This window comes from Ipomoea triloba, chromosome 1, assembly GCF_003576645.1.
Source record: "Ipomoea triloba cultivar NCNSP0323 chromosome 1, ASM357664v1".
In the NCBI taxonomy this organism is placed as follows: Eukaryota; Viridiplantae; Streptophyta; class Magnoliopsida; order Solanales; family Convolvulaceae; genus Ipomoea; species Ipomoea triloba.
Window position 1 is genome coordinate 10564386 of NC_044916.1, and position 25895 is coordinate 10590280.

A 25895-nucleotide genomic window follows, 5' to 3' on the forward strand; every position below is an offset into this window, starting at 1 on the left:
TGCCTCTCAATTTTCAAAACATGACATATGTTGCTCCTTATCTAATAGAAAAAAGGAGAAACATTATTGTGAGCGAAAGGAGAACAAACAAAGAAAGAAGAATGGGAGGAAAAAATTGTGGTATTCAGATGGAGAAAACAACCAGTAACTACATTTACACCATTAATAATTCAAAGGAGAGACAATATATGTCATGTTTTAAAAATAAAAAGATAACATTTACACCACTAATAATTCAAAGGTAACATTGATTATGAGGACATAAATTACAATTTTCTCTTTTTTCACATTTATTCTGATTCTCACATATAAATCATAATTTGTTAGAAAAAAAATAAATAAAATACCTATTTTGCCCTTGTTTTAATGGTCTAAACACCCGTTTAACAAAAAATAAATAAATACATAATTCAAGACTTTTAAAATAATTTTTAAAAAATAATGTGAATACTTGAATTGGATAAAAATATCATTGCTCGAAAAAAAATAGTATCATTTTCCCTTCCATAAATATTAATAGATGTATTCCAACTCTCCGGTTTAGTTCTCGAGTTATAAATAAATCATTTTAACTCAATGCACTCCACTGTATAAATAACTTCCAACTCTCCAGTTTAGTTATAAAATCATCTTAATTTAAAGAAATTTTAATAGAAAAAAAAATTTTGATAAAGACAATGATACAAAGGCCAAGTAATGTTTCAATATCCAAGAGAACCTTAAATTTATAAGAACATTTTGCTGTTAACAGAAGAGTATAAACGACAGCAACACCTACTAGGGGACTGGGTTAGTCCTAACTCCTCAGTTCATCCTCCCACAAAAGGGCTAGAAAAAGATGTATTTCTGAACATAAAAGGGGTATGCATCACTGGAGCAAATGTTGTTTACTTCCAAAGCTTGATGAGTTTATCGTGACTAGCCGAAGCGACGAGTCCTGCGGCCGTAGATACAGCCAGAGACGCGATTAATCCCTCATGTGCGGGAATGGTCATCGTCTTGTTCTCGGTCATGTTCCACAGCTCCAGAGCCTGCAACAAATGCTTTCAGCATATTAGGGTGTGTTTAAAAACCAGGAAAATGACTTCTGGAAAACGACTCATTTTCCAGAAAACATTTTCATTTTCAATATTTGTTTGCATTCTAGAAAACTGTATTGGTGTGTTTGGTACATTTTCCGAAAAATGAGCAGAATTATATAATTAAACATTTTAATTGTTTTGTTTAGACTATGGTGGTGGTGGTGGTGGTGGTGGTAACACACCCTTGGAAGAAAAAAAAATCTTGAGCATCAACTTATCATTACCCCTTTACCCAAACGAAAATAGTCACAGAAGAAGTTGAAAACACTTGCCTGATAACACCCGATAACTAGCAATGACGAGTATGTAGGATGGAAAACACAAGAGTGAAATTTGTTGCCGTTTGAACTAAGTTGATGTACACATTTCCCTTCACTTCCAGATCCTAGTGTCCAGACCCTGACAGAGTCCTCGCTAACAGATGCCAGAAGCTCTCCCGAAGGGTCCCAACAGACGGAGTGAATAGGTTTCGTATGACCCTAAAAAACACAAGATGCAGATGGATCAGGCACACTATTCAAGAAAAAGAAAACTCGTGGGATTACGCCCAAAGTGGGCAGATCCCTTGTGTGCAGTTACCGTGATTTACATGCTCTATCAGGTCAGGGTGCGGGGGCCCTTGGGGTTGGAGATTCAACCTTTTGGGAGAAGAAGAAAAAGGTACAAAACTAGAGAACTGTTGTTACACACCTTTAACGAATGCCTACATGATTGGGTATCCACATCTAATATTGATACAACATTCTCTGCAGCGGCAGCAAGGTACCTACCAAGACGAGGTTGAAATCTCACCTGGGCCGTGCCACCCTATTCAAAAACAAGAATAAGATCAATTCATCATATTAAATGTGAGGGATAACATGTGAGGGACGGGAGACCACCAACTTCATTTAATTGCTCCCACCTGTTCGGGGAATGGGAGTAAAGGAGCTAGGGATGGGGAGCAATGGGAATGCATGACATATACAAACCATCATACCTTGAACACTCTTGTGCAGCTACCATTTTTTATACTCCAGTATCTGATCTCGCCATCCCCATCACAGGAGCATATAAGATCTTCTTTATTGGGATGGAAATCTACCGACATTACGCTAGCAGAATGCCCATTAAAATTACGGAGCGAGTAGCCAGGCTAAAGAAAAGCAACACATGCCAGATTATTAGTATTCAACAAGAAATCTTTGGCAAAAGTACAAAACACTGCAATTGTCCCAATTGAGGAAAATCTTAATAAGTGCATGAAGGGAAGAAAATTAAAAATTAGAATTAAAAGATAACGATTTTGCTTACATTGTCAGCATCCCAAACCCTTACAGTCTTGTCAAAAGACGATGTCGCAAGGTGGGCCATGCTTGGGCTGAAACGAACATCAGTTATAAGTGACGAATGCTCTTCAAGTGTTGTTTTTGGCTTTAAAGTATCTGTGAACCACAATACAGCCTGCATATTCAAGTCAAAAGTAGTTAATGCAATAGTACATCATCATTCAATGTATTTACTCTAGTTGCAACTTAGAAGCAAGAAAGTGTTCACCTTTTTGTCATGGCCACCACTGGCAAGCAGTTTCCCATCTGATGAAAAGTGGCAGCAGATAACTTTACTGGCACTTGCTCTAGCAGAGCTCACTTCCGTAAATGCAAACCCTAAAATTACAAGCTCTTTAAATCAGACCCATCCCAATGGATAATTCTAAATTAAATTCAATTGTTAAATGCAGACTGAGGTCTTGTCTGACATCTTATACAAATTCAACTATGTTTGGTTTTCTGGTTTTCTGGAAATTCCTATTCCAGAGTAAATTGCTAATATTTAGAATTCCAGTACATGGCAGAATATTGTGAGAATTCGCTATTCACTGTTTACTTTCAAGTGTCCTGTTTTGGCAATTGGAGTATCTGAGTTGAGAATAAGCTTTTTAAGTAAATAACTTAGTTTTTATGTCCTTTTTTACTCAGAAAAGATTTTAAGAATGATTGAGTAACCGCATTGGCACAGGTTTGCAGCATAACTTCACAAGTCAACCAAAGTGTAATGTCTAGAGGATACTGGCAACGATCCCTAGAATCCCTTTCTATTTTGTTCATTACCTAACAATTCTGAAATCTCATCCCAAATACTTATAGAAAACCCCATCTCTTTATCTTCCCCTTTAGTATTTTAAATAGATTCCCGCCCATGACCTATACTAAAACCCTCAAAACAGGATAATTTCAATTCTTCAGTCACAAAACCTAAAGCTCACTGCAATTAGCCTTAACCGCTCTATGACTCTAACATCATAAACCTGACCACAGTAGCTGTCCTATTTCAGTTTTCAGGTTTGGTGGTTAAAGAAAACTACATGAGAAGTTGCAAAGTGATTCTCAAAAATGAAGTTTATTTTAAAATGTGGCTAAAGATATTGTTCAAACGCTTCAGAGTTCAGATAACAGGGCAGGTAAAATTGAAATAAGCAATACAGAATATTTGTTTGTTTTTAATCTTCAACCTGTTAAAGTCTTTCCAACAGTAACAATGCAAGTATGCAACATAAGAATGATATGGTGATGAAAGTGTAATGGTATAAACAAGTAACGAACAGTAAACCACACAATGTTTAAATTGTTTTTTACTACTAAATAAACATAACAGGATAGAGCTAAACAAAAATCAAATCCTATGATGAGAAAGTTAAAAAGTAAGACCTTAAGTAGCCACTAACTTACCTTTACCAACATCCATACCACGACCAACTGTATCTCTAGGTTCCACATCTTCTTGAGATAAGAAAGACTCAACATTATCATCAAGAGAACCATCATCCACAAATCGATCCATATCAGCCTGCACAAGATCTTTATCATTCCACTGCCAAAATAAAGTTCAAATGAGAACTAGTGCAACTAGTAAGAATTTCATCTATAAACACAAAACGAAGACTATGCCTACCAATTGATTTGACGAGGAGGTAAGAGTGCCATTATTATCTGTTCCAAACATCACCAATGGTTTTGAAGAATTTCCACTTTGTTGCAAAGCCGGTATAGACATCACATCTCCAGGTGTTTGGGTAGATGGTGTTGAGGGAGCTGAACTAGGGGACGGTCCAGCTGTGTTTGCAGTTCCTGAGCTATTGGCAGGTCCTGAAGATGACACAGGCTGCTTTCGCTTTCTCCCGTTCTGGCTTTTTGGACCCTTGAAATATGAGAAAGATCAGTTTAGAAATATGTTAAAAAATGTAAGCTTTGCATTGATGCAAATAAAATGGAGATAAAATATCTGAAGCACGAAAGGTAAAGAAATCTAAACAGGGTTCATATAATAAATCAAGTCCAATTTTTGCTGATGATGAATCCCTTTCTCTTCTCACAGGCTGTAAATTGTACCATCACAAATTCTCAATGATATGATATCTGACCCTGGCATTTTTGGTTCAGGAGTTGAACCTGAACCATCAACTGATGTTAATTTTATGGCTACTATTTTCTTTTTTGGTTTAAAGCAAGATTTAAATTCTTAATACAAAGTTTATCAAACACCTATTCATTCAATTATCTGTTTAAAAAGTCTTCGGCTTCAACACTTATTTCAGTGAAATATTCAGTTAATATGATGAACCAAATCATAAATGCTACAAGTAATAACACAAACAAATAAACTATAATAAAGTAAATTTCTTGCTACTATGAAAAATAACGTTGGAAAACAAACAAACAAAACAGAACAAAACAAAACAATTAATGAAAATAGAGAGATACCTCATTTCCACGAAAGGAATTTGAAATCATCGCGTCCCCAGTGACACTGTCAGTTCCCATAATTTTATCTTGCTGAAGACTGTTACTTGAACTTTGAGGTTGCTGACCAGAAAGTGTTTGTTGTTGAAGCTGCAGTTGCTGTTGTGGATTGGTATGCTGCTGCTGTTGTTGTAATTGTGCCAACTTTAACTAACCACAAGCAAATGTTTCAGTTGTTTAAGGGACTAGATTAGATTATAAGGGGAATCAGGAATGTGATAATTCCTACCATAACTCGGATTGGAAGTCTCTGGGACTGAGCTCCACAGGGCAAAAGAAGACAAAAAGGGAGAAAGAAGAGAATGGTACCTTCATTATCATGTCTGTATCACTTTGGGGCATCACAGAACAACCAGCCCGCAAAGGTGATTCCATAGTTTGAACAACATCACCAACTGGATTTGAGAGGCCGTCTTTCCCCAAAGTCATATTTCGGTTATTGAGAAGCATTCTAAGCCTTCTGGCTTCAATATCATTGGCAGGAGGTGAAGTCAAATTTTGTTGTCCTAGCATTAGCTGTTGTTGCTGAGGTGATAGCATTTGTAATTGATGGTGAAATTGCTGAGGGCCCTGCATGAATGACTTTTGTTGCTGGAGAATCCCAGAGCGGAGCTGATCCAAGCACCAGAAAAAGGAATAAGCATCAGAAGCAAGTGAGGGCAGAAATGATACATATAAAATGGAATAAACAAGCCCAAAAAAACAAAACAAAACAAAAAACAAAACAAACAAAAAAAAAAAAAGATATACAAGCCAAAAGGTCTCAAAAAGGGGCACAATAATAGAGTAATAAACTCACTCTATAATGAAATTCAGAGACTGACAAGTGACAACACAAACAGAGAGACAGAGTAATAAGAGACTAACTAGCAGACAGCAATTGCTAAAAAAGACAAAAATGAGGGGCTTATACATTAAATTTTCTAAATTCTAAGGCTTAATATCATTTAAAAGTACATTGCACATCTTGGTAACAAGAGGTCTTTTCATTAATATTAACAATTGCATCCAGACTTTTAAATTTCCCATGTTGGATGTCTATATTTCCATCAGAACTCACAGATTTTCTATATTTTGATAAATGAATACGGTGATAAATGAATACAACTTTTGTCATCAATGAAAATTTGGAAAGAAATTTTACCATTAGTTTTTCATTATGTAAAGAATTCACTCCTCAATGAACAATCAAAAACATTGGAAATCTTTTCTATGAACTCATTGGGTACATCAAATAGAGGTAAAAGTTCTCCATCGGCAAATCCCACATTCCCACCGAAAGAATTTCATATTTTCTATGTGAGCAGGAAAAAACACTATTAACAGAGTAATTTGTCAAAACCAAATTCATATGTGCCAATCTCCAAAACACAAGTAATTGGGCAGTTGTGTTCTGCAGGCTTTCAGGCTAATGACCTTAATACACAAGTAATTGGGCATTGCTGGCAGAGAAAACAATTACTCCACCAACTAGTTGGCCTGTAGGAAAAGAATTAGCAAAAACCTAACTTGTCCTTCTATTCTGCTAGCAAATGAATGTCTTACAAAAACAAGAAAAATCAAAATAAAAACTAAGTAAAAAAACATAAAAATGTGCCCCAATCCACTCAAATAGTTCAAAGAAAATTACAAAATAATTTCACTTATCACCAACTCTTTCATAATATCCAAGATGATACCTACTTATAATCCACCTTATCAAGACTATCCTCAAGTAAATACTATCTTGGTCAAATAAAAACTAAAATATAAAAATAAGTAAAAATGTAAATAAAATAAAGCAATACCCCAAATGTTAGATTTACAGTACAAACAGCTGAAAACTACAAATAGCAAAGAAGCCAACATCACTGGATTCAAAAAACTTAAAGACATGCCCAAAGATGATGATGTACATTTGAACTACCACAGATTAGATCTGCAAGTACACCAAAATACTTTAAAATTCGGAAGACAGAATACATGCATCTTAGATCTTAGAGACTTACTGTCAAGGGCCATCCCTTCAGTGTCAAATTGTTGCTCCCTTGATTAGAACCTAAAGCATAGACAAGTTACAGCAGTACTCACAGATCAACACATTCATAAGTAGAGGCGTAGGGCCATTATGTCCCATTTAAACCATTTATACAGAACATAGATTCAGCAATTCTTGGTGAATATAATAGTAAAATACTTTTTTATTAAATAATTAAAGGAAAAAGGGAACTGGATACAGCCAAGACTACCAGATATTCCAATCAGTGATCCTTCAGGTGCAGCCGCTCGGGGGTTCAGGATAGGATTCATTTCTGTCTTTATGTCCTGGATATGCAAACACAATTGAAATAGTATTAAGTAAAAATCCCCTATGTGATGAAAAATAAGCAATCCTCACTGAGAAAGAAAAAACAAATGCATGGAGAATACTAACTGGTGTAGAGCCTGGAAGTTGCTGGTTTCGAGCCTGAACTTGGGGGGACATGCCACCAGCTGCACCCTGCAGCAGTTGTCTGAGAGAAGAAAAAGTCTTTATCTATTATATCATTCAGATAAAATCATTAAACAGTGCCTAAAAGCAAATTAGTAAAATGTAACTGAATAGTCATAAAGAAAAAGCTATACAAAGGATTAATTTCAGAAGACACACCAGTGTAATTATACAATACAAAGTACAACAAAATAAAGCACAGCATAAGTTACAATACATAGAAATGATCAGAAATATTCTACATGTGAAAATATTTTCCTCCAGTGTTTACAAAAAAGGAAGGTGCAAGCTTTTACTTCTCCACTTTTATATCCAACTTCAACAATTATATATAAATATGGGATAAGGGTCAAATAAAAAAATTTTAAGGCTTTAAATAGACACTCAAACTTGAAATAATAATAATAAGCCCTTTTGACCCATAATCAACAAGTTGCCCATACAACCTATATAGAACTGATTGTGACCAGTAATTGCTATTGTGTCATACACACAGGCATCCAAGTGTTGGAGTGTACAACATAATAACAACAACAATAACAATAATAGGTCATTCCAGTAATCCACTCCTCTTTCATCCCTTCTTTGGTTGCCCATCCCTTCTTCAGTTTTTATCATAGTTCATAGCTTAGTACAAACCAAGAGCTGTCTTCTTCCAGATCAGAAGAAGAGACGAGTTTCATCTTTGTCATCGTCCATATCGGATGAAGATGGTTTGGAAAATGATGACTCTAATCTTTGATCGGGAAGATGGTAAATCTAAAGATTCAAGTCATCCTCTTCCAAGTTAAGACTGCCATTGTTTGATTGGTGAAATTGGATTTGTTGCCGGAAATTTTCAATAATTGCTATAGTTACGTGGACGAAGGAAGAAAAAAATTATGAAAAAGAAAACAAAGAATTAAATAATAATAATAATAATAATAACAACAACAAAAATGACAAATAAACATCAAGTTTAAACAAATAATATGACATGATTAGAGTAGGAATCACGTTCATTCAACAACAGATTACACAAAGTGAGAGTCCTATTTGAGTAAAAGACACTAACCTCTCCTATTCTACAGGACTAGTAACGTAGACTAAGTTACAACCACAAATACAAGACTATAGAATAAATAAATAACAATAATAATAATAACCATAACAATACTAACAGACATGGCATCCACATCAGCATTAAAATAAATATCAACTCAAAAAAGTATATAATCCACTCGTCCCATAAAAGTTGGATTAGTTGTGCTTGGTGTGATTTTTAAAGAAATAAGTGAGATGTTACTTTTTTTTTCCAATTTTACCTAAAAGAGGTTGCATCAGGGCTTCCTCAATAGTGATCAGTTTTTGAGGAGATTTTGCAAGTGTGATTAGGAAAGATAAAATGAGAGTGGAGGATAAAAAAGAAAGGAAAAAAAAAAAACAAAATAAAAAACTGAATATATATATATATATATTTACGCGCCCAGGGTGGGCACGAGAACTGCGCCTCACGCTCACAGTGGGCCCCACACAACCTTCCAAAATCTCCATATTTGCAGGAGAAAAATACCTTTAAAAACCACCTCCACATTTGTTAAAAACCCAACATTTAGTTTTTACTATTCCAAAATCAGACCCAATATCACTAATGGGGATGGCCTTAGGAGTACAATCAAATGGGTCCCAACAGGTGAAAAGTTTAAAGGGTTCTGGAGCTGCTTGGGCTGCAGTTTCTGATTTCGTAGGGAGATTTGGCTGATTTGCTGAATCATTGGGCTATGGGGCTTGATCTGATGGGCTTTGAGGCAATTTTTGGGCTGGTAGACGGTCCTTTGGATTTAATATTCCTTTTTTCCTTTGTTTTTGGGATTTTCTTTTCTCTCTTTTTTGTTTTGTTTCTAGGAGATGGACTTCTCTATTCTCATTTGGGTTTGTTTTAAGAGCATTGGTAGACTTTTAAAGTAGTGTTCTAGCTATAATAGCCCTAATGCAAACACCGGCTTTGAAGCTAGCCCTAATGCAAACACCGGCTTTGAAGCAGTGCTCTAATGCGACCTTACTTAGTGGCCAGTAAAGCATAACTTGGAAAAATAAAATGTTAGTGGTGTTTAAATTGGAATGGTTGTATTGTTTTGGGATGGACTAAAAAGGAAAGTATGGCAACCATTATGGGATGGAGGTAGTATATGACAAGGCATCAACCTAAAGTTACTGGTAAAAAGGGATAAAATGGGCCTAATTGATTTTCTCAAGTTTAGGCGTATCTATTTGAACCTTTTTTTCAGTTCAAGGGTTCAATTGCATTTTTCAAAAAAGTTCAAAGGCTTATATGACCTTTAGCCCTAAAAATATTAATAATCATAAATTAAAAAAACATAAAACAAATACAAATACAAAAAGAATACCACATCAACAACCCCTGGAAATTCTCTGTAGGCACACAAATCAGGTATAACGGAGCAGAACACTAGAGAACCATACCCTGAAGGCTGGCCAGCCGTTGTGGCTGCAGATTTTAGAATGGATGCATGGTTTGAATCCAGCAGCTGGCTTGCATTCTCACCAAACCTTTGCTGTAACTATAAGCTATATGATTAGTTGTGGAAAAAAAAACTCTCTCCATACCCTTGTACAAATTTTTACTTCTTACCTTCATAGTAGCATCATCTGAAGAATCTCTTTGAACAGGTAGTTTTAATCTTTCCTCGTACGCTTTTGCAGACAATGCATTTGCACCAGGATTCTGCCTAATAAGAGAATCATTTCCTACAACCCCATTGGCTGTGCCATTCAATAGGTTGCTGCCATCTCTCCGTTGTTGTGTATGTTGTTGCTGGTGGTGCTGTTGCTGCTGCTGCTGTTGTTGTTGAGCTTGCCTCTGCAACAGGAGCTGCTGCATCTGTAATTGCTGCTGTTGCTGCTGCTGTTGCTGTTGCTGTTGTTGTTGCTGCTGCTGAGGATGCTGCGGTTGTTGGGACTGCTGTTGTTGCTGTTGTTGTTGCTGCTGCTGCTCCCTTACTTTCATCAACTGAGTCTGCACTTTCAGAATTTTCTTAGTTAAAACTGCAAATGAAAAGATTTTGCAGTTGCAGATTTGATTCAATTAGATACCATTGCCCCTTAAACAGTTTTCAATAGAAATTGCCCTGTATAGCTTAAAACTTGAAAAAAAAAAACAAAATTTACAGAATCTACACCAATACTTCAACATTAATTAATATCTAGTGGAGCTACTAGAGCCCTATACTGGACGTTTCTACCATCTGCGACCCACACATAATTTCAAACAAGCATACCTACAAACAGATATAAACATCATATAGATCAATCAAACAAGCAAAATTAACATAGTGGAACACTAGAATTCTTAACACACACACACTCATATATATGCACTATCTGTGGCAATTAGGCCCCTTGACTTTGACTAGAGCTTTAAGGGTGTTTGGTTCAAGTTATTTAAGATAGCAAAGGTTATGTTTGCTTGGTTATATAACATTCAATGTTTGGTTCAAGTTATCTCATTTACCCAAGGGAATACAACTTCACCTCCACATCATATTGTTTTACCCATTTAGAAGGGAATGTGATAACCTTCCCTCTTTTAGGTAATATTAGATTCCCATATCCCTTTCATTCGTTTTGTCATTTTAACCATTGGTTTATCTTCTAACCATGTCATTTTGGTTTTATCTTTAACGTTTGTAACCTAAATTTGAAGTTCATTGAAGTACATGAAAATAAGGTAATGATGTTTAATTAAAATAACCATTATAACTTAGAAAATAACCCCTCAACCAAACAGGTTTATAATACATACCTCAATTTTGACCAAACACAGAAATCTAATATTCCCAGAATCTTAGATTCCTGGCAATCTAACATTCCCTAATGTAATCTGACATTCCGTGAACCAAGCGACCCCAAGTTTATTGAGTACAAGCTAAAGTTAATTTTCCAACAGTGTGCTTTATAAAATCAAAAAGAGAAATAATCTCCGGTAGTTAAAAGATAGAACCAATCCTTACAAAAGCACCGAGAGAAGAGGCTACACTACGCGGGAAGGACAGAAGTCATGCATCAAAGGAAATGTAGGAAACAATTATTAATTAATAAACCTCAATGTAGGATGCAGCAACATCAGAGTGCTTGTCATTGGTCCGCGCAATGAATATATCCCAAAATACCGACCACCATTCAAAAAGAAAACCGCCAGGAGCATCAATAGCTGAAACAGCAACAAATAAAGATGAACAAAGCTTCCAACGAAACTAGATCTCCATGTATTTGCATAAACTCCAGAAGAACCTTACCAACAGGGTCGGATGAAACTTTCCCTTCAGCTTGAAAAGCCTGAGCAGAGGCCTTTAAATCCCTCTTCACCAAATAATCATGAATATAAACATCTAGCCTGTAACAAACAAAAATTGGCAAAAACAAAGCATAAATCCGGTATCTGCACCAACTCCCAAAGACCTTACAACAAAAACCAGTCCCAAATACAACAGTATGATGTTTTTTCCCAAATACAACAGTATGATGTTTTCCCTTGGATAGGTAACTACAGTGCAAAATTTTAAACAAAATAGTTACTTTACAAAGAAAAAAAGCTGAACAGATAAATTAACCAACAGTAACTTTACTGAACAGACAAATTAAGCAAACGAACAGATTAGATTCAGAAAGCTATAAACCATTCAGCCACCCAGTAACTTTACTTTTATACGTATTCACCCGCACAGTAATCCACCACTAATTCTGGACTGATTTGAAACCCTAAAAGTGAAGCGAAAATAACAGTACGCTTATAGCTAAACCAATTAGACATACCCAGAGACTCCCAGACTAACAAGAACCACTGAAATTACACAAACTGGCATTTAAAAAAATTGATTAAAGAAACAGAAATAATCTATATATAGATTTTTTTTAAAAATAAAAAATTTCTAGTGACAAAGCATACATTTTATCAGCTTCCCAGTTGGTCTGAGACATGTTTGCTCAACCAAACAATCCCTACTACTGTCAGATTAAGCTATCAGCTCCTTTGTCTCTTCTGCTTTTACTTCTTCTTCTTCTTCAGTTTCTTTCTCCCACAGCCAATTTGCTTATTAATTGGACAACCCAAATTTACACCGCCAGAAAGAAAGAACAAATTCAAGAACGAAAAATCAACAAAAAAAAAAATAGAGACTAACTTCTCTCTTCTTCAATATTTATATTAAAGGGTTTTTGGTATTTTCCAATGTGTTTTTCATGGAAGTTCAATTCGCTTCCTTTCTCTTTATTTTCTGCTGCACATTGGTAATGGTGGACGGTGGTGGATTTGAGAGCTACAGCAGCCTCAAGATATATCATCACACCTCCTCTACCAAATTACAATAAAACCCTTACTTCTTGACATAATTTCGGACCTAGCCCTCTTGGTAAATGACATCAAATGCCCTTACAGGGTATATGATTAGGGATTTTTATGATAGAGAGAGGGATTTGTTAAAATTTTATCAATTTTTTCAAAATTTTAAAAACAATTGTTACCGGTCAAATTTTTCAATCCCTATATTTTCATAATCTCAGGTGGCATTAGATTACAGATGTTTTGAGGATGCAAATAACTTTGAAATTCGCCCTACTACATATCATAGCTTACTACAACCATTTTTTTACACATACACGTCAATTTTTGAAGTACCATGTAAATGACTGACGTTGTAAATAAATACGTTCTACAGCGATTTTGGGAACCGCCGTGTATGTTAACTATATAAGGCGGTTAAACAGCCGTCGTATAATCATAAATGTTTACGCTGTATAAAGTATTAATTAAGAAATACATATACTTTATACGGCGATTTCCGCTTGAAACCGTTGTCTACATATACTTTATACGGCGATTTCTGCTTGGTACCATCGTCTAAAACATATATATATATATATCGATTCCGAGATAGAACCGTCGTATATAATAATTTTATAAATTAAATACATACATTATAAGGCGGTTCCAAGTGAAAACTGCCGTCTAAAGTATATAACAATTTGCATTATAATTTTAATTTGGATTACGTTTTTCTTTTGCAATTGAATAGATCTTTCACGAGAATACTATTTTTGAGAAGAATTAATTCCAACAGAAATCCATTGTCTTTTTGTCCTAATTTCACGTTTAGTTCCAGACTATCATTTTTGCCAAAAAAAAAAAAAAAAAAAACTCAATCTATTAAATGTTGGATACTTTTGGTTCTTTCGGTACCTTTTTTGACGAAACTTCATTTTAGGCAAGGGTAAATTGGTTTCGTCATTTTTTTTAATCTTTTTGTAACCCCTCGTCTATTCCGATAAGTTTATGGTTCGAAAAATATTTTTTTTAGGCTATGACATTTATGAGATGATCTCTCGGTACTTCAGAATGATTTTTTTTAAGTGAGACTAATTATTAAAAAGCTGCGATCTACGTACCGGTCACGAACCGTAAAATTTTAAAGAATGCATATACAGTTCGAATCTTTCCTAGAAGATGGATTATTAAGTATGATACGGTTAAGCCTGAACTTTCTATTTAGTTCAAGTGAAAATTTAAACGGACTGTAAGGGTGAAATTGTTACGGATCTTCGTACCTATAATTCGCGAGATACCGAAAAATTCTCAATTTTAGCGGTTAATGACGGGATTATTTTTAGAATAATTTTGGTGTTAGAATTTTCCCGAATTAAGTTATAATCCTCCGAACCTTTATCTGATTTGATCCCAAACTGGCAAAATAAATTATACTCTTCAAGATCTACCATGGGGATTTGACAAGTGTCACTCTTAATTACCACATGGTAAATTCATTAATGGAGTGTCATAAGAAGTATGGGATGATCATACTTGTTTCTTAATCTTCAAGCCAACTTCCCATCACACACTCTCTCTCCCTCTCTCTCTCTCCCATTTTCGAAATTTTAGAAGGAAAAAGAAGAGGAAGAAAACCTCATTCTTCTACATTGTGATCCAAGAACTCCCTAGCTTTCTCTTCAACACAAGTGCTCCATAATAGGAAAATACTTTGGTTTTGTTCGGTTAATATGACTATAATCCTTCCTAGAACTTAAGTTTAAACTAAGGGTTCATGAAAATGTTATTATTATGGTGATTTTGTTTAGGATCTTCGGTGTAAAGTTTGGAGGAGGAGATCATCACCTTTCTACGGTTCTAAAAAATCTACTTGGGAGGTAAGGAATCCCTTAAGTTGGTTTAGTCACTTGAAGGTGATCAAATGCTAGCAAATTATGTGACTAGGAATTTTATGTGAAAATTATGTGTTAAGTTTATGGATCTACAAGTTGGCTCAAAAGACTGCATCTTGATTCTTGATTTTTGGTAATTTTTGTATGCATGTTTATAGTTAACTCATGCATGTATATGTTGTGTTTACGTTCATATAGGCTTATACTTGTGAAAATAGTGGAAAAATGGGGCGTTACAACCCAGTTTTTGCTGCCCGAAGTTGGCAGAATCGGATGGACGTAGCCTTGGACGCGCGTCCGCCGCGCGTCCATCGGTGCCCAGAATTTTGGCGTCGCGGCCGAAAGGCCGGACACAACCACGGACGTGCGTCCGTGGGTGTCCGAAGCTACGGCGTCACGGCCAAAAGGCCGGACGCAACCACGGACGCGCGTCCGCTGCGCGTCCGTGGCGCCCAGAATTTCGGCGTTAATGCCGAACGAGCGGAAGCGGCCCGGACGCACGCGTCCGCCGTGCGTCCGTTACTGCAGGCAACCGCGAGCCCGCGCGACGCGAAGCCGTTTTCGACCGAACCTTCCCCGATGTTTTTGCTCCCGAATGTTATGATGATTAGAAGGCCTACGGGCAATCGAGTCAATTTTTGAAAGCTCAAATATTATTTTGTAATTTATGTTCACTAATTTGGGGAAAATTTGTGTTTTAAGAACAAGTGTGACCCTTGTCACTTAGAATTTCATGGTGAAAAGTCTTTGACAAATATGTGTATTTTGGAAACATATTTGGATGAGAATAATTGTTTTGGGACATCATATGAAAAATACTAATTAAACTCAAGGAAAGAAAGAATGGTTTGAAAACCTTAGTTTCTGGACAATGTTATTGAGATGTTTAACTTTACGGGAGGCCTGCGGGAGCCGTGGCCCGGAAGTTATTGAAATGTTTGACTTTGTGGGAGGCTTGTGAGCCGTGGCCCCAAAGTTATTGAGATGTTTAACTTTATGGGAGCCGTAGCCCGGAAGTTATTGAGATGTTTGACTTTGTGGGAGGCTTGTGAGCCGTGGCCCCAAAGTTATTGAGATGTTTAACTTTACGGGAGGCATGCGGGAGCCTTTGTAATACCCCGTATTTTATTAACATTATCCTAAGGCGTTGACATTCCTAGTTATGATCTTCAGATATTTCAAAAGAATTTTTATAAGTGAGTATAGTTGTTATTAAGCTGCGAACCTACGTACCAGTCACGAACCGAGAAAATTTTAAGGATATAGATTCAGTTCGAATTTTCTAGAATTTGGGTTTTTAAGCATTATACGATTAAGCCTGAATTTCTAGTTAGTTCAAGAAAAATTTCAAATGGACTGTAAGGGATAAGTTGTTACGGACTCTGTACCTATATTTAGCGGAATACCGAAAAATTCCCAAACTTGGTGATTTGCGACGGGAATATTTTTAGGATAATTTTGGTATTAGAATTTTCCCGAATTAAGTTATAATCCTCCGAACATTCATCTGATTTAAGCATAAACTGGCCAATTAGATTTGAAATCTTCTAAGGACACCATGGGGTGATGACAAGTGGCAAGGCAAATCTAAGACTAAGATTGGGCATTAAATGTGACATTTATGAGGTATGGCCTAGTTGCACTTGTTACTTGATCTTCAAGAACTAAATCTACACTAATCACATGATCATCTCTCTCACTCTTCCACTCCATTTTCGAAATACACACTTAGGGAAGGAAGAAGGGAAATTATCTTAGTCTTCTATTGTGATCCAAGAACACCCTAGGCAATTCTTCAACTCCAAGGACTCTACTCTAGGTAAGAACTTCGGTTTTGTTCGGATTCTACCCCTCCTAAGACTTAAGCTTGAACTTAAGTGTTAATGTTTAGTGCATGAAAAATATTGTTATTGTGGTGATGTTGTAGGGGACTTTGAATCCAAGGAAAGATCTAGCACTTCTTCGGTTTTAAAATCTTCCATCGAGGTAAGGAATTCCCTTAAGTTGGAATTAGTCACTTGAATTTGGATAATTGATTTTTGGTTGAAATATGGTGTTTTTGAGCTTCGGAAATATTTTTTTTATACATGTTCATAGCTTGGATATGCATGTATATGTTATATTTATGTTCATATGAGCTTATACTTGTGAGAATAGTGAAAGGAAATCAGGGTAGATTCTGGCAGTAACTTCCGAGATTTATTGGGAAATATTGGTAAGGTATTTTGATCCTATTTTTTTAGACATGTAGTTCTATAAGTGTAGAACCCGCATATAAAATTTCATAAAGATCAGAGTAGTGGAAGTATGGTTTTCGAATTTTTCTCCAAAACTGGTCCAGAGAGAGAAAAATTCCGGACAGCACACTGCCAAGGGCAAAGATGGAATTTTCTGTGTTTATTCGCGGACCAAAATGACCAAAACTTTTTATGGACATCAAGTACTATAAGTTGGGATTCTACCATAAACATTTCAAGTGAAAAAGAGTTCGGGAACTATTTTTACCGGCTCAATCTTTCGGACTGCGCCAAGCTGAATTTTCTGAATTATGCTTAGTATGATTATGGATGTGTTAATGATAATTGTGAGGTAGTTAGTGAGTTAATGGTGATAAAGTTAGGTAAAGATATTATTATGATGTGTATTGAGGAAATTGTCATATGGAAATGTTGAGATAAAGGTTGTATATGGTGAATCTTGAGAAAGTAGTTGTTGGATGTTTTTGGGTTATGGTTAGGCAATGACCTTACCTATTAGAATTTATATATATTTGGATGTACGAGATCCTCAAGTTATGATCTAATGGTGTTGATCATAGTGGAAGTTGTTGAGTGTTGCGCCCGCGGAAGTGGGATAGATCAGATTGCAACGATAATTTGAGAAAGAAAAATAAATGAGGCACAGATTTTACGTGGAAAACCCCNGGGGTTTTCCACGTAAAATCTGTGCCTCATTTATTTTTCTTTCTCAAATTATCGTTGCAATCTGATCTATCCCACTTCCGCGGGCGCAACATTGAGGACGATAGTTAAGGATGTTGGTTGATTTTAAGTGTGAGATGGACATATGAAGTGTATCCAAAAATGTTTATGAAAACTTACGTTGAAAAACGTATGCTATTTTGATAAAGGTTGTCAAAACCTTATTGTTTGAGAAAATGATGTTTGAAAATCCTTCAGGGGCTAAAGAGGTAGCCGATTTCAAATATTGGACTCATTGGTGAAATATGTCCAAAAGAAATGATTTGTTGTAAGAAAACTGAAGGAAGGATAACGTTTTCAAAACCGTAGTTTCTAAAGTAAGTGAGGAGGACCTTGATTGACCCACGGGTGGCTTTAAGTGCCCTTGCCCAGTGGTCGTTATATTGTTAGAGCGAAGTCTATTCGCCGTTATGTCGTCATGTTGGAATAAGGAGAGGTGCCCACGGGAAGGCTTGAGTGCCACAGCCCGGGGTTGGGATAAGGGAGGAACCTACGGGAGGGCTGGAGTGCCATGGCCCGAGGTTGTAGGCCTCACTCTTACTATATGAAACTAAGGAAGTTTTAAAGACGAGAAAAGAGTTATTTTGTAACGTCTTTGAGAAAGAAATGATTTTGTCTTACGAGACGAGTGGATGTTGTTTCACTAAATGTTTTCAAACCTTTGTCTACTTTTAAGTGACAAATGGATTTCCTTACTTAGCCGTCGCGCTAACTACACTTCAATGTGTTCTTATCAGTTGCAGATTAGTGTGGACTCCTGTAGCCGATGAGCTCTGAATAAGATGGGAGTCGAGGTTGAAGATTACTCTATCCTAGAATAGACACTCTGGAAGGATTATTTCCATATGTACATATCTGGATATTGATATGGTTATTTGAGGTTGTAAGTTTAGCCTTAGCGTTTAGGTATAGGAAAGATACCTAAGCGTGGCGGTAACACCCAGTTTTCTGCTGGTTAGACGCTTCCGCAATGTATTATATTTTAAGGATTTTGTAATAAATCCAAGATGTGAAAATTGGGGTGTTACAGCCGTGGCCCGGAAGTTATTGAAATGTTTGACTTTGTGGGAGGCTTGTGAGCCATGGCCCCAAAGTTATTGAGATGTTTAACTTTACGGGAGGCCTGCGGGAGCCGTGGCCCGGAAGTTATTGAGATGTTTGACTTTGTGGGAGGCTTGTGAGCCGTGGCCCCAAAGTTATTGAGATGTTTGACTTTGCGGGAGGCTTGTGAGCCGGGGCCCCAAAGTTATTGAGATGTTTGACTTCGCGGGAGGCTTGTGAGCCGTGGCCCCGAAGTTATTTAGATGTTTGACTTGCAGGAGGCATGAGTGCCGCGGCCCAATGTTCTTGAAAATATTCCAAGATTACCATACACTTATCCAGGGGAAAACTAAGTGAATTTTACTAACTATGATAACATAGTTACTCCGTAACTATGTCGAAGAATAAGATGCCATGAGTCTTGGACAGTAAAGTGTGTGTGTTGTGAACTCTCTATTTTTGGAATTAAATTATGGAAATTTTCGGAAATGAAAGTATTATATGTTGATGTCACTCATATACTCTACTATACTTTCTTTTGTTGATAATCTGATTGTAGGTAGATTTTCAACTTATGGGCAAAACTACAGTTTTCTGAGTATTATGTTGCTTTCGAAACCTTTGTTTACTTTTGAGTGACAATGGATTTTCCTTACTTAGCCGTCGCGCTAACTACACTTCGATGTGTTTACAGATGTTGTCTAGTGTGGGCTCCTAAAGCCCGATGAGCTCTGAATAGGATGGAAGTCGAGGTTGAGGACTACTCTATCCTAGAATAGACACCCTGGAAGAATTATTTCCATATGTACATATTTGGATGTTGATATGGTTATTTGAGGTTATAAGTGTAGCCTTAGCGTTTGGGTATAGGAAAGATACCTAAGCGTGGCGGTAACACCCAGTTTTCTGCTGGTTAGATGCTTCCGCAATGTATTGTATTATTAGGGATTTTGTAATAAATCCAAGATGTGAAAATTGGGGTGTTACACTTTTCCTTTTTCTTTTTTTTTTTGTTGTTCTCTTTCTGTAACCCCTCGATTTTTCCGACAAAGTTAGGGTTCGAAAAATATTTTTTAGGCTATAATATTTATGAGATGATCTCTCGGTACTTGAGAAGGATTTTTTTTTATAAGTGAGACTAGTTATTAATAAGCTGCAATCTACGTACCGGTCACGAACCGTAAAATTTTTAAGGATTTATATACAGTTCGAATTTTCCTAGAGATTAGATTATTAAGTATGATACGATTAAGCCTGGACTTCTACTTAGTTCAAGTGGAAATTTAAACGGACTGTAAGGGTGAAATTTGTTACGATCCTTCGTACCTGTATTTCGTGAGATACTGGAAAATTCCCGATTTTAGTGGTTAATGACGAGATTATTTTTAGAATAATTTCGGTGTTAGAATTTTCCCGAATTAAGTTATAATCCTCCGAACTTTTATCTGATTTAACCCCAAACTGGCAAAGTGAATTTCTACTCCTTAAGATCTACCATGGGAAGTTGACAAGTGGCACTCCTAATTACCACATGGTGGAGGTAATTAATGCATGTCATAAGAGGTATGGGAATGTTGCACTTGTTTCTTAAACATCAAGCAAAACTCACCATCATCATCTCTCTCATCTCCCACATTTTCGAAAGTCATAAGGAAAGAAAGAAGAAGAAAGAAAAACTTAGTCTTCCTCTTGGATCCAAGAACTCCATAGCCATGCTCTTCAACTCAAGTGCTCTAGTATAGGTAAGACTTTGGTTTTGTTCGGTTAAATCTTTCCTAGAGCTTAAGTCTAAACTAAAGGTTCATGAAAATGTGGTTATTATGGTGATTTTGTTTAGGATCTTCGGTGAAAAGTTTGAAGGAGAAGATCACCATCTTTCTACGGTTTAAAAATCTTCTTGAGAGGTAAGGAATCCCTTAAGTTGGTTTAGTCACTTGAAGGTGATCAAATGCTAGTAAATTATGTGACTAGGAATTTTATGTGAAAATTATGTGTTAAGTTTATGGATCTACAAGTTGGCTCAAAGGAACTACACTTTAATGTTTAGTAATTTTTGGTATGCATGTTCATAGTTAATTTATGCATGTATATGTTGTGTTTATGTCCATATAGGCTTATACTTGTGAAAATATTGGAAAAAAAAATCAAGATAGTCTCTGGCAGTAACTTCCGAGATTTATTGGGAAAAATTGGTAATGTATTTTGATCCTATTTTTTTTAGACATGTATTTCTATAAGTGTAGAACCTGCATATAAAATTTCATAATGATCGGAGTAGTATAAGTATGGTTTTCAAATTTTTTTCCAAAATTGGTCCAGAGAGAAAAATGTTGGACAGCACACTGCCAAGGGCAAAAATGGAATTTTCTGTGTTTATTCGCGGATCAAAATGACCACAACTTTTTATGGACATCAAGTACTATAAGTTGGGGTTCTACCATAAGAATTTCAAGTGAAAAAGAGTTCGGGAACTATTTTTACCGGCTCAATCTTTCTGACCGCGCCAAGCTGAAATTTTCTGAAAAGGAATGGTTAGAAACAATTTTGACAAAAATATGTTGTAATAAAAATAGTAACGAAATTTTGGAATGTCACAATCAATTTGGAAGAAGAATTGTGTTTTTAAGAAACAAGTGTGACCCTTGTCACTTGGAAATTTTGTGGTGAAAAGCCATTGACAAATGTGTGTATTTTGGAAACATATTTGGATAAGTATAATTGTTTTGAGTCATCATGTGAATATGCTAATGTGAGGTGTCTTGTATGATTAATTCATACTGCAGAGCGAAGTCTATTCGCTGAGTGAATGGTGAGGTGTCTTGTATGATTAATTCATACTGCAGAGCGAAGTCTATTCGCTGAGTGAATGATGAGGTGTCTTGTATGATTAATTCATACTGCAGAGCGAAGTCTATTCGCTGAGTGAATGGTGAGGTGTCTTGTATGATTAATTCATACTGTGGAGCGAAGTCTATTCGCTGAGTGAATGGTGAGATGTCTTTGTATGATTAATTCATACTGCAGAGCGAAGTCTATTCGCTGAGAGAATTAGTGAGCATTAAAATGTCGTGTGTCCCGAACAATGATGTGTGTGTTGTGATTCTCACTTTGGATTGAGTGGAAATTCTCGGAAATGAAAGTTTTGCAAACTTGTCCGAAAGGACATGAAAATGATTTGAGCGGCAGTTATGCCATGGTATTTAACTGAGAAAACTTTACATGATTTAACTCGTATACTCTGCTATACTTTTCTTTTATTGATAATCTGGTTACAGATAGATTTTCAACTTATGGAAAAAGCTACAGTTTTCTGAGAATTAGATTTTCAACTTATGGAAAAAGCTACAGTTTTCTGAGAATTAGATTTTCAACTTATGGAAAAAGCTACAGTTTTCTGAGAATTATGTTTTCAACTTATGGAAAAAGCTACAGTTTTCTGAGAATTATGTCTTTCGAAACCTTTGTTTACTTTTGAGTGACAATGGATTTCCTTACTTAGCCATCACGCTAACTACACTTCATTGTGTCCTTTATTAGATGCAGTCTAGCGTGGGCCTCTGTGGCCCGATGAGCTCTGAATAGGATGGGAGTCGAGGTTGAAGACTACTCTATCCTAGAATAGACACCCTGGAAGGATTAGTTCCATATGTACACTTTTGGATGTTGATATGGTTATTTGAGGTTGTAAGTTTAGCCTTAGCGTTTGGGTATAGGAGAGATACCTAAGCGTGGCGGTAACACCCAGTTTTCTGCTGGTTTGATGCTTCCGCAATGTATTGTACTATTAGGGATTTTGTAATAAATCCAAGAGGTGAAAATTGGGTGTTACACTTTCGCCATGGTCAGCCCCAAATCCCTAAATTATTTTCACATGAGAGTAGGAGAGCAAAGGTCAGTTTGTTTTCGACAATGATGCACTAACTCTCAATTGGGCAAATTCAAGGCGAGTTGTTTCTATAGGGTGTTGAGTTGGCATTTGAACAGGTACTCAGTGTTATCAATACTGAGGTCAGTTATTCTCAAGGCCATCTCCACATCCCATCGTTCGAGTATGCGTGCATGGACATGACGAACCACTAGGAGGTGGTCCAAGTCTAGTATGAGTCAAAAGAGTGTAGCTTTTAGAGTCTGCTTGTGGTTTTTGGGCCCCAACTACTCTTAATTACCAGGTAGGTCTTCAAATTGCTAGATTTCATGTGTCGTTTTGATGTTTTCTTCGGTAACTATGATGGGTTTAATTCTTAATTGATTGGTGTTTGTTTAAATGCGTGGGAATTTGGAGATTAATCTCTCTCTCTCTCTCTCCCCTTAACAAACCATAATAAAGTTTTCTCTTTTGCTCTCCTACGAAAATAATGTAGGTATTTTAAGCTGAACATGATGAAAGAGAGGAAAAATAGAAAAAAAAAATTAAAGTGATTATACCAAATTACCATTGCCTAAAATGGAGCTTCATCGGAAAAGGTACTAGAAGGATCACAAGCGTCCAAAATTTAATAGTTTGAGGTTTTTTTGGGCAAAAACAACTCTTTTGAGAATAAATCTATTTTCTAGGAATGTTATTTCATTCTAGCATATCTTTTTTATTGAATACCTTTCTCAACCTACTGAAGGTTACAACAAGCCAACGCCCTCACGGGGATCGAACCTGTGACCTTTCATTTGGGAGGACCACAACTATGCCACTTGACCACAAGGCCTTTGACTTAATTTTGTTACTTAAACAAATAGAAATTTACCAAACTTAAATAATAAGTTAATTACATAATATAATTACATAAGTCATATTACATATCGATCTTTTTAAGATAATTGTAGACAAACAAGTCATATATTATTCAATTAATTGAATAATACTTTTGCGCTAATCTTATAATCAAATAAATGTACATGTTAAATATTATAATTTTTTATAATTTCATCTTTATTTTTATTATCTAAATGTATAATAAAAAAATTTATCTGTACATCGCACGGGTAATTGGACAATTATTTACTCTAATTCAAGCAAAGGAAAACATCAGAAAACATAATCGATTCAACCAATTTCATCAATTGCGCTATATAATATTCGATGATATATTTATATAATTGTATATCGATCCAAATATTCGTAAAATATTATAACAAATCCATTCCGTGCAACGCACAGGCGAAAATACTAGTTTAAATAATAAGTTAAGTACCTTATAAAAAATTATATAACACAGATAATTCAATGCACCTAGCCACCTAATATGAATGGACTAAAATGTCATATGATATTTAACAGCTTTTTACAATCTGTAGTATTTACATAGAAACCCTAGACGTTTATGGTTTACTCAATCGAGTTTGTGGTTTTGTAGATTTGTAGTTTGTAGGTCTTCTCATTTAATATACGCTGTCCAAAGATTTATGGAATCTTAAGGTTGTTTGGACTTTGGAAACACCCAAAAAAAATAAAATTTGGAAATGATTAATTTTTTGAAAAATATGTTAATTTTGGATGTTCGGCTAAAACTCAAAAAATAATTTTTTTTTTATTAAAAGTTAAAAAATTGTATTCTTTTTATTTGATTCATTTTTTTAAATTAACATAAATTTGTTATAAAGTTATTTTTATAAAATAGTAATTATCTTAAAGATGATAGTAATTATTATTTATATTAAAATAAACTTATATATTAAAATTTATATTAGTAATAAATATTTATAATAATTATAATACAAGATGTAAATAAATAATTTTTAATTAACTTGTAATTTCTATCTACTATATACACACACACACAACACTAATAAGAGTCAATAAAATTAAGCCTATAACAGAAACTAAAAAAATATATGTCAAATTATTTGATGAAATGAATGGTTCAAATTACTTTAATTTTAATATTTTTTTATTTTCCTACTTTACCTTCTATTATATTATTTTCTTTCCTTAAATACCCCCCGCATTTCGTTAGTAGAAATTTTAGCAACTGAATATTCCCTTAACTCTTTATTATTCTTAACTTACTTATTTTATTTTTATAAGAAAGGTCTTAGGTTCGAATTTCATCCCAATCAGAGTCGTCATAATTGTTGAACATATACTACGAATATGTTAGAGTGTATTAAAAAATATATGTACAATATAAAATTCAACATTAAATTTGGTCAAATAATTAGTCCGACTAAATACACAATATTTAAAGTTGAGCATCAAAGATTACAAATAAGGAACCTTTAAAATTATTTTCTTGCATTTAAAAAAAAAAAACAAATTTAGGTTAAGTTTTTTCTTTTCATTTGTTTTTCGTTTAATTAATCTTCTTTTGATTATTTAGAACAAGACTCAATATTTCAATTATGTTTTTTGCATTATTGAGAATGATTTAGGTCATGATGGTATTAATATTTTTTGTCTGTATTTTTATAATAATGGTAAATTTGTATATTACATTATTACTATACAAATATTGTACTATTATTTTTTATCAGAAAAATTGTTCTTACATCATTTTCAGACCTGGATGACCTAACTACAAAATTGTGTAAATGGAACTCTACGTGCAAGTAATAACACTATGGAGTGAAATTAACTATATTATAGAGTGCAAGAATATAAAGTACACATAAGCAACACTATTAAGTGCATCTAACGTTATATTTAATTGCACTGAATGTGAAAGTTAATTACTTGCACTCTATAGTGTTAAATGTTGGGCTTTGTAATGATTTTATTTACACTAGTTACTTGCATACTTGCACATGTTACTTGTACATTAAAGTTTGAGTAGTTATTTACAAAAATGTCACAACAATTTTTTTTTTTCTAAAATTGCTTCTTATATATTTTCAGATGGACGACTCTGATTAGTTCCTAATTCTCTCATAGGCAATAGTTTTCACCATACTACACCCATACCCTTGCCACTTAAAAAAAAGGGTTAAAAACATTAAATCTTAGCCATTAGATATTGCCTAATGGACAACCCGAATTAGACCTCAAGTTCTCACTTGGGGAGTGGTTCTCATATGAATCGAATTCTCTCTCTCTCTCTCCCTCCCTCCCTCCCTCTCTCTATCTCTCTCTCTCTCTAATGGACAACCCGAATTAGACCTCAAGTTACTTCAACATGCATTTTTAGGGAAGAATAAGTTGTAGTAGTATGTTGTAATAGGAACTTGTTTTAGTGATACTTCATACTAAAACTTCTCTTTCTTTGTGTATATATACATGCACACGCGTATACATATCTTAGTACAGAAAAGTATGACTTGGACATGAGATGATGGAGATGACAAACACGGAATATCAAAGAGAAAAGAATTTGGTTAACCATATGCATTATGAAAACTTCCA

General features: G+C 35.2%; 1 protein-coding gene across 4 annotated transcripts; it reads right to left on the reverse strand.

The window, feature by feature from the left end:
- Positions 1–645: 645 nt before the first annotated feature.
- Positions 646–12630, reverse strand: LOC116021352 (transcriptional corepressor LEUNIG-like). Of its 4 annotated transcripts, none has more exons than XM_031261939.1 (18): positions 12277–12630; positions 11627–11724; positions 11432–11541; positions 9964–10347; positions 9795–9886; positions 7275–7353; positions 7090–7165; positions 6850–6899; positions 5171–5473; positions 4823–5011; positions 4014–4259; positions 3791–3908; positions 2619–2728; positions 2376–2525; positions 2062–2217; positions 1773–1889; positions 1355–1561; positions 646–1031 (listed from the first exon to the last, which is right to left on the reverse strand). In XM_031261939.1, the coding sequence occupies exons 1-18, from the start codon at positions 12306–12308 to the stop codon at positions 888–890; spliced, it is 2661 nt and encodes an 886-aa protein (XP_031117799.1). In that variant the 5' UTR covers positions 12309–12630; the 3' UTR covers positions 646–887. The 4 variants fall into 4 exon arrangements, with proteins under 4 accessions (XP_031117799.1, XP_031117797.1, XP_031117798.1 ...); XM_031261937.1 differs by having other exon boundaries at positions 3791–3932; XM_031261938.1 differs by having other exon boundaries at positions 9795–9892.
- Positions 12631–25895: the final 13265 nt, after the last annotated feature.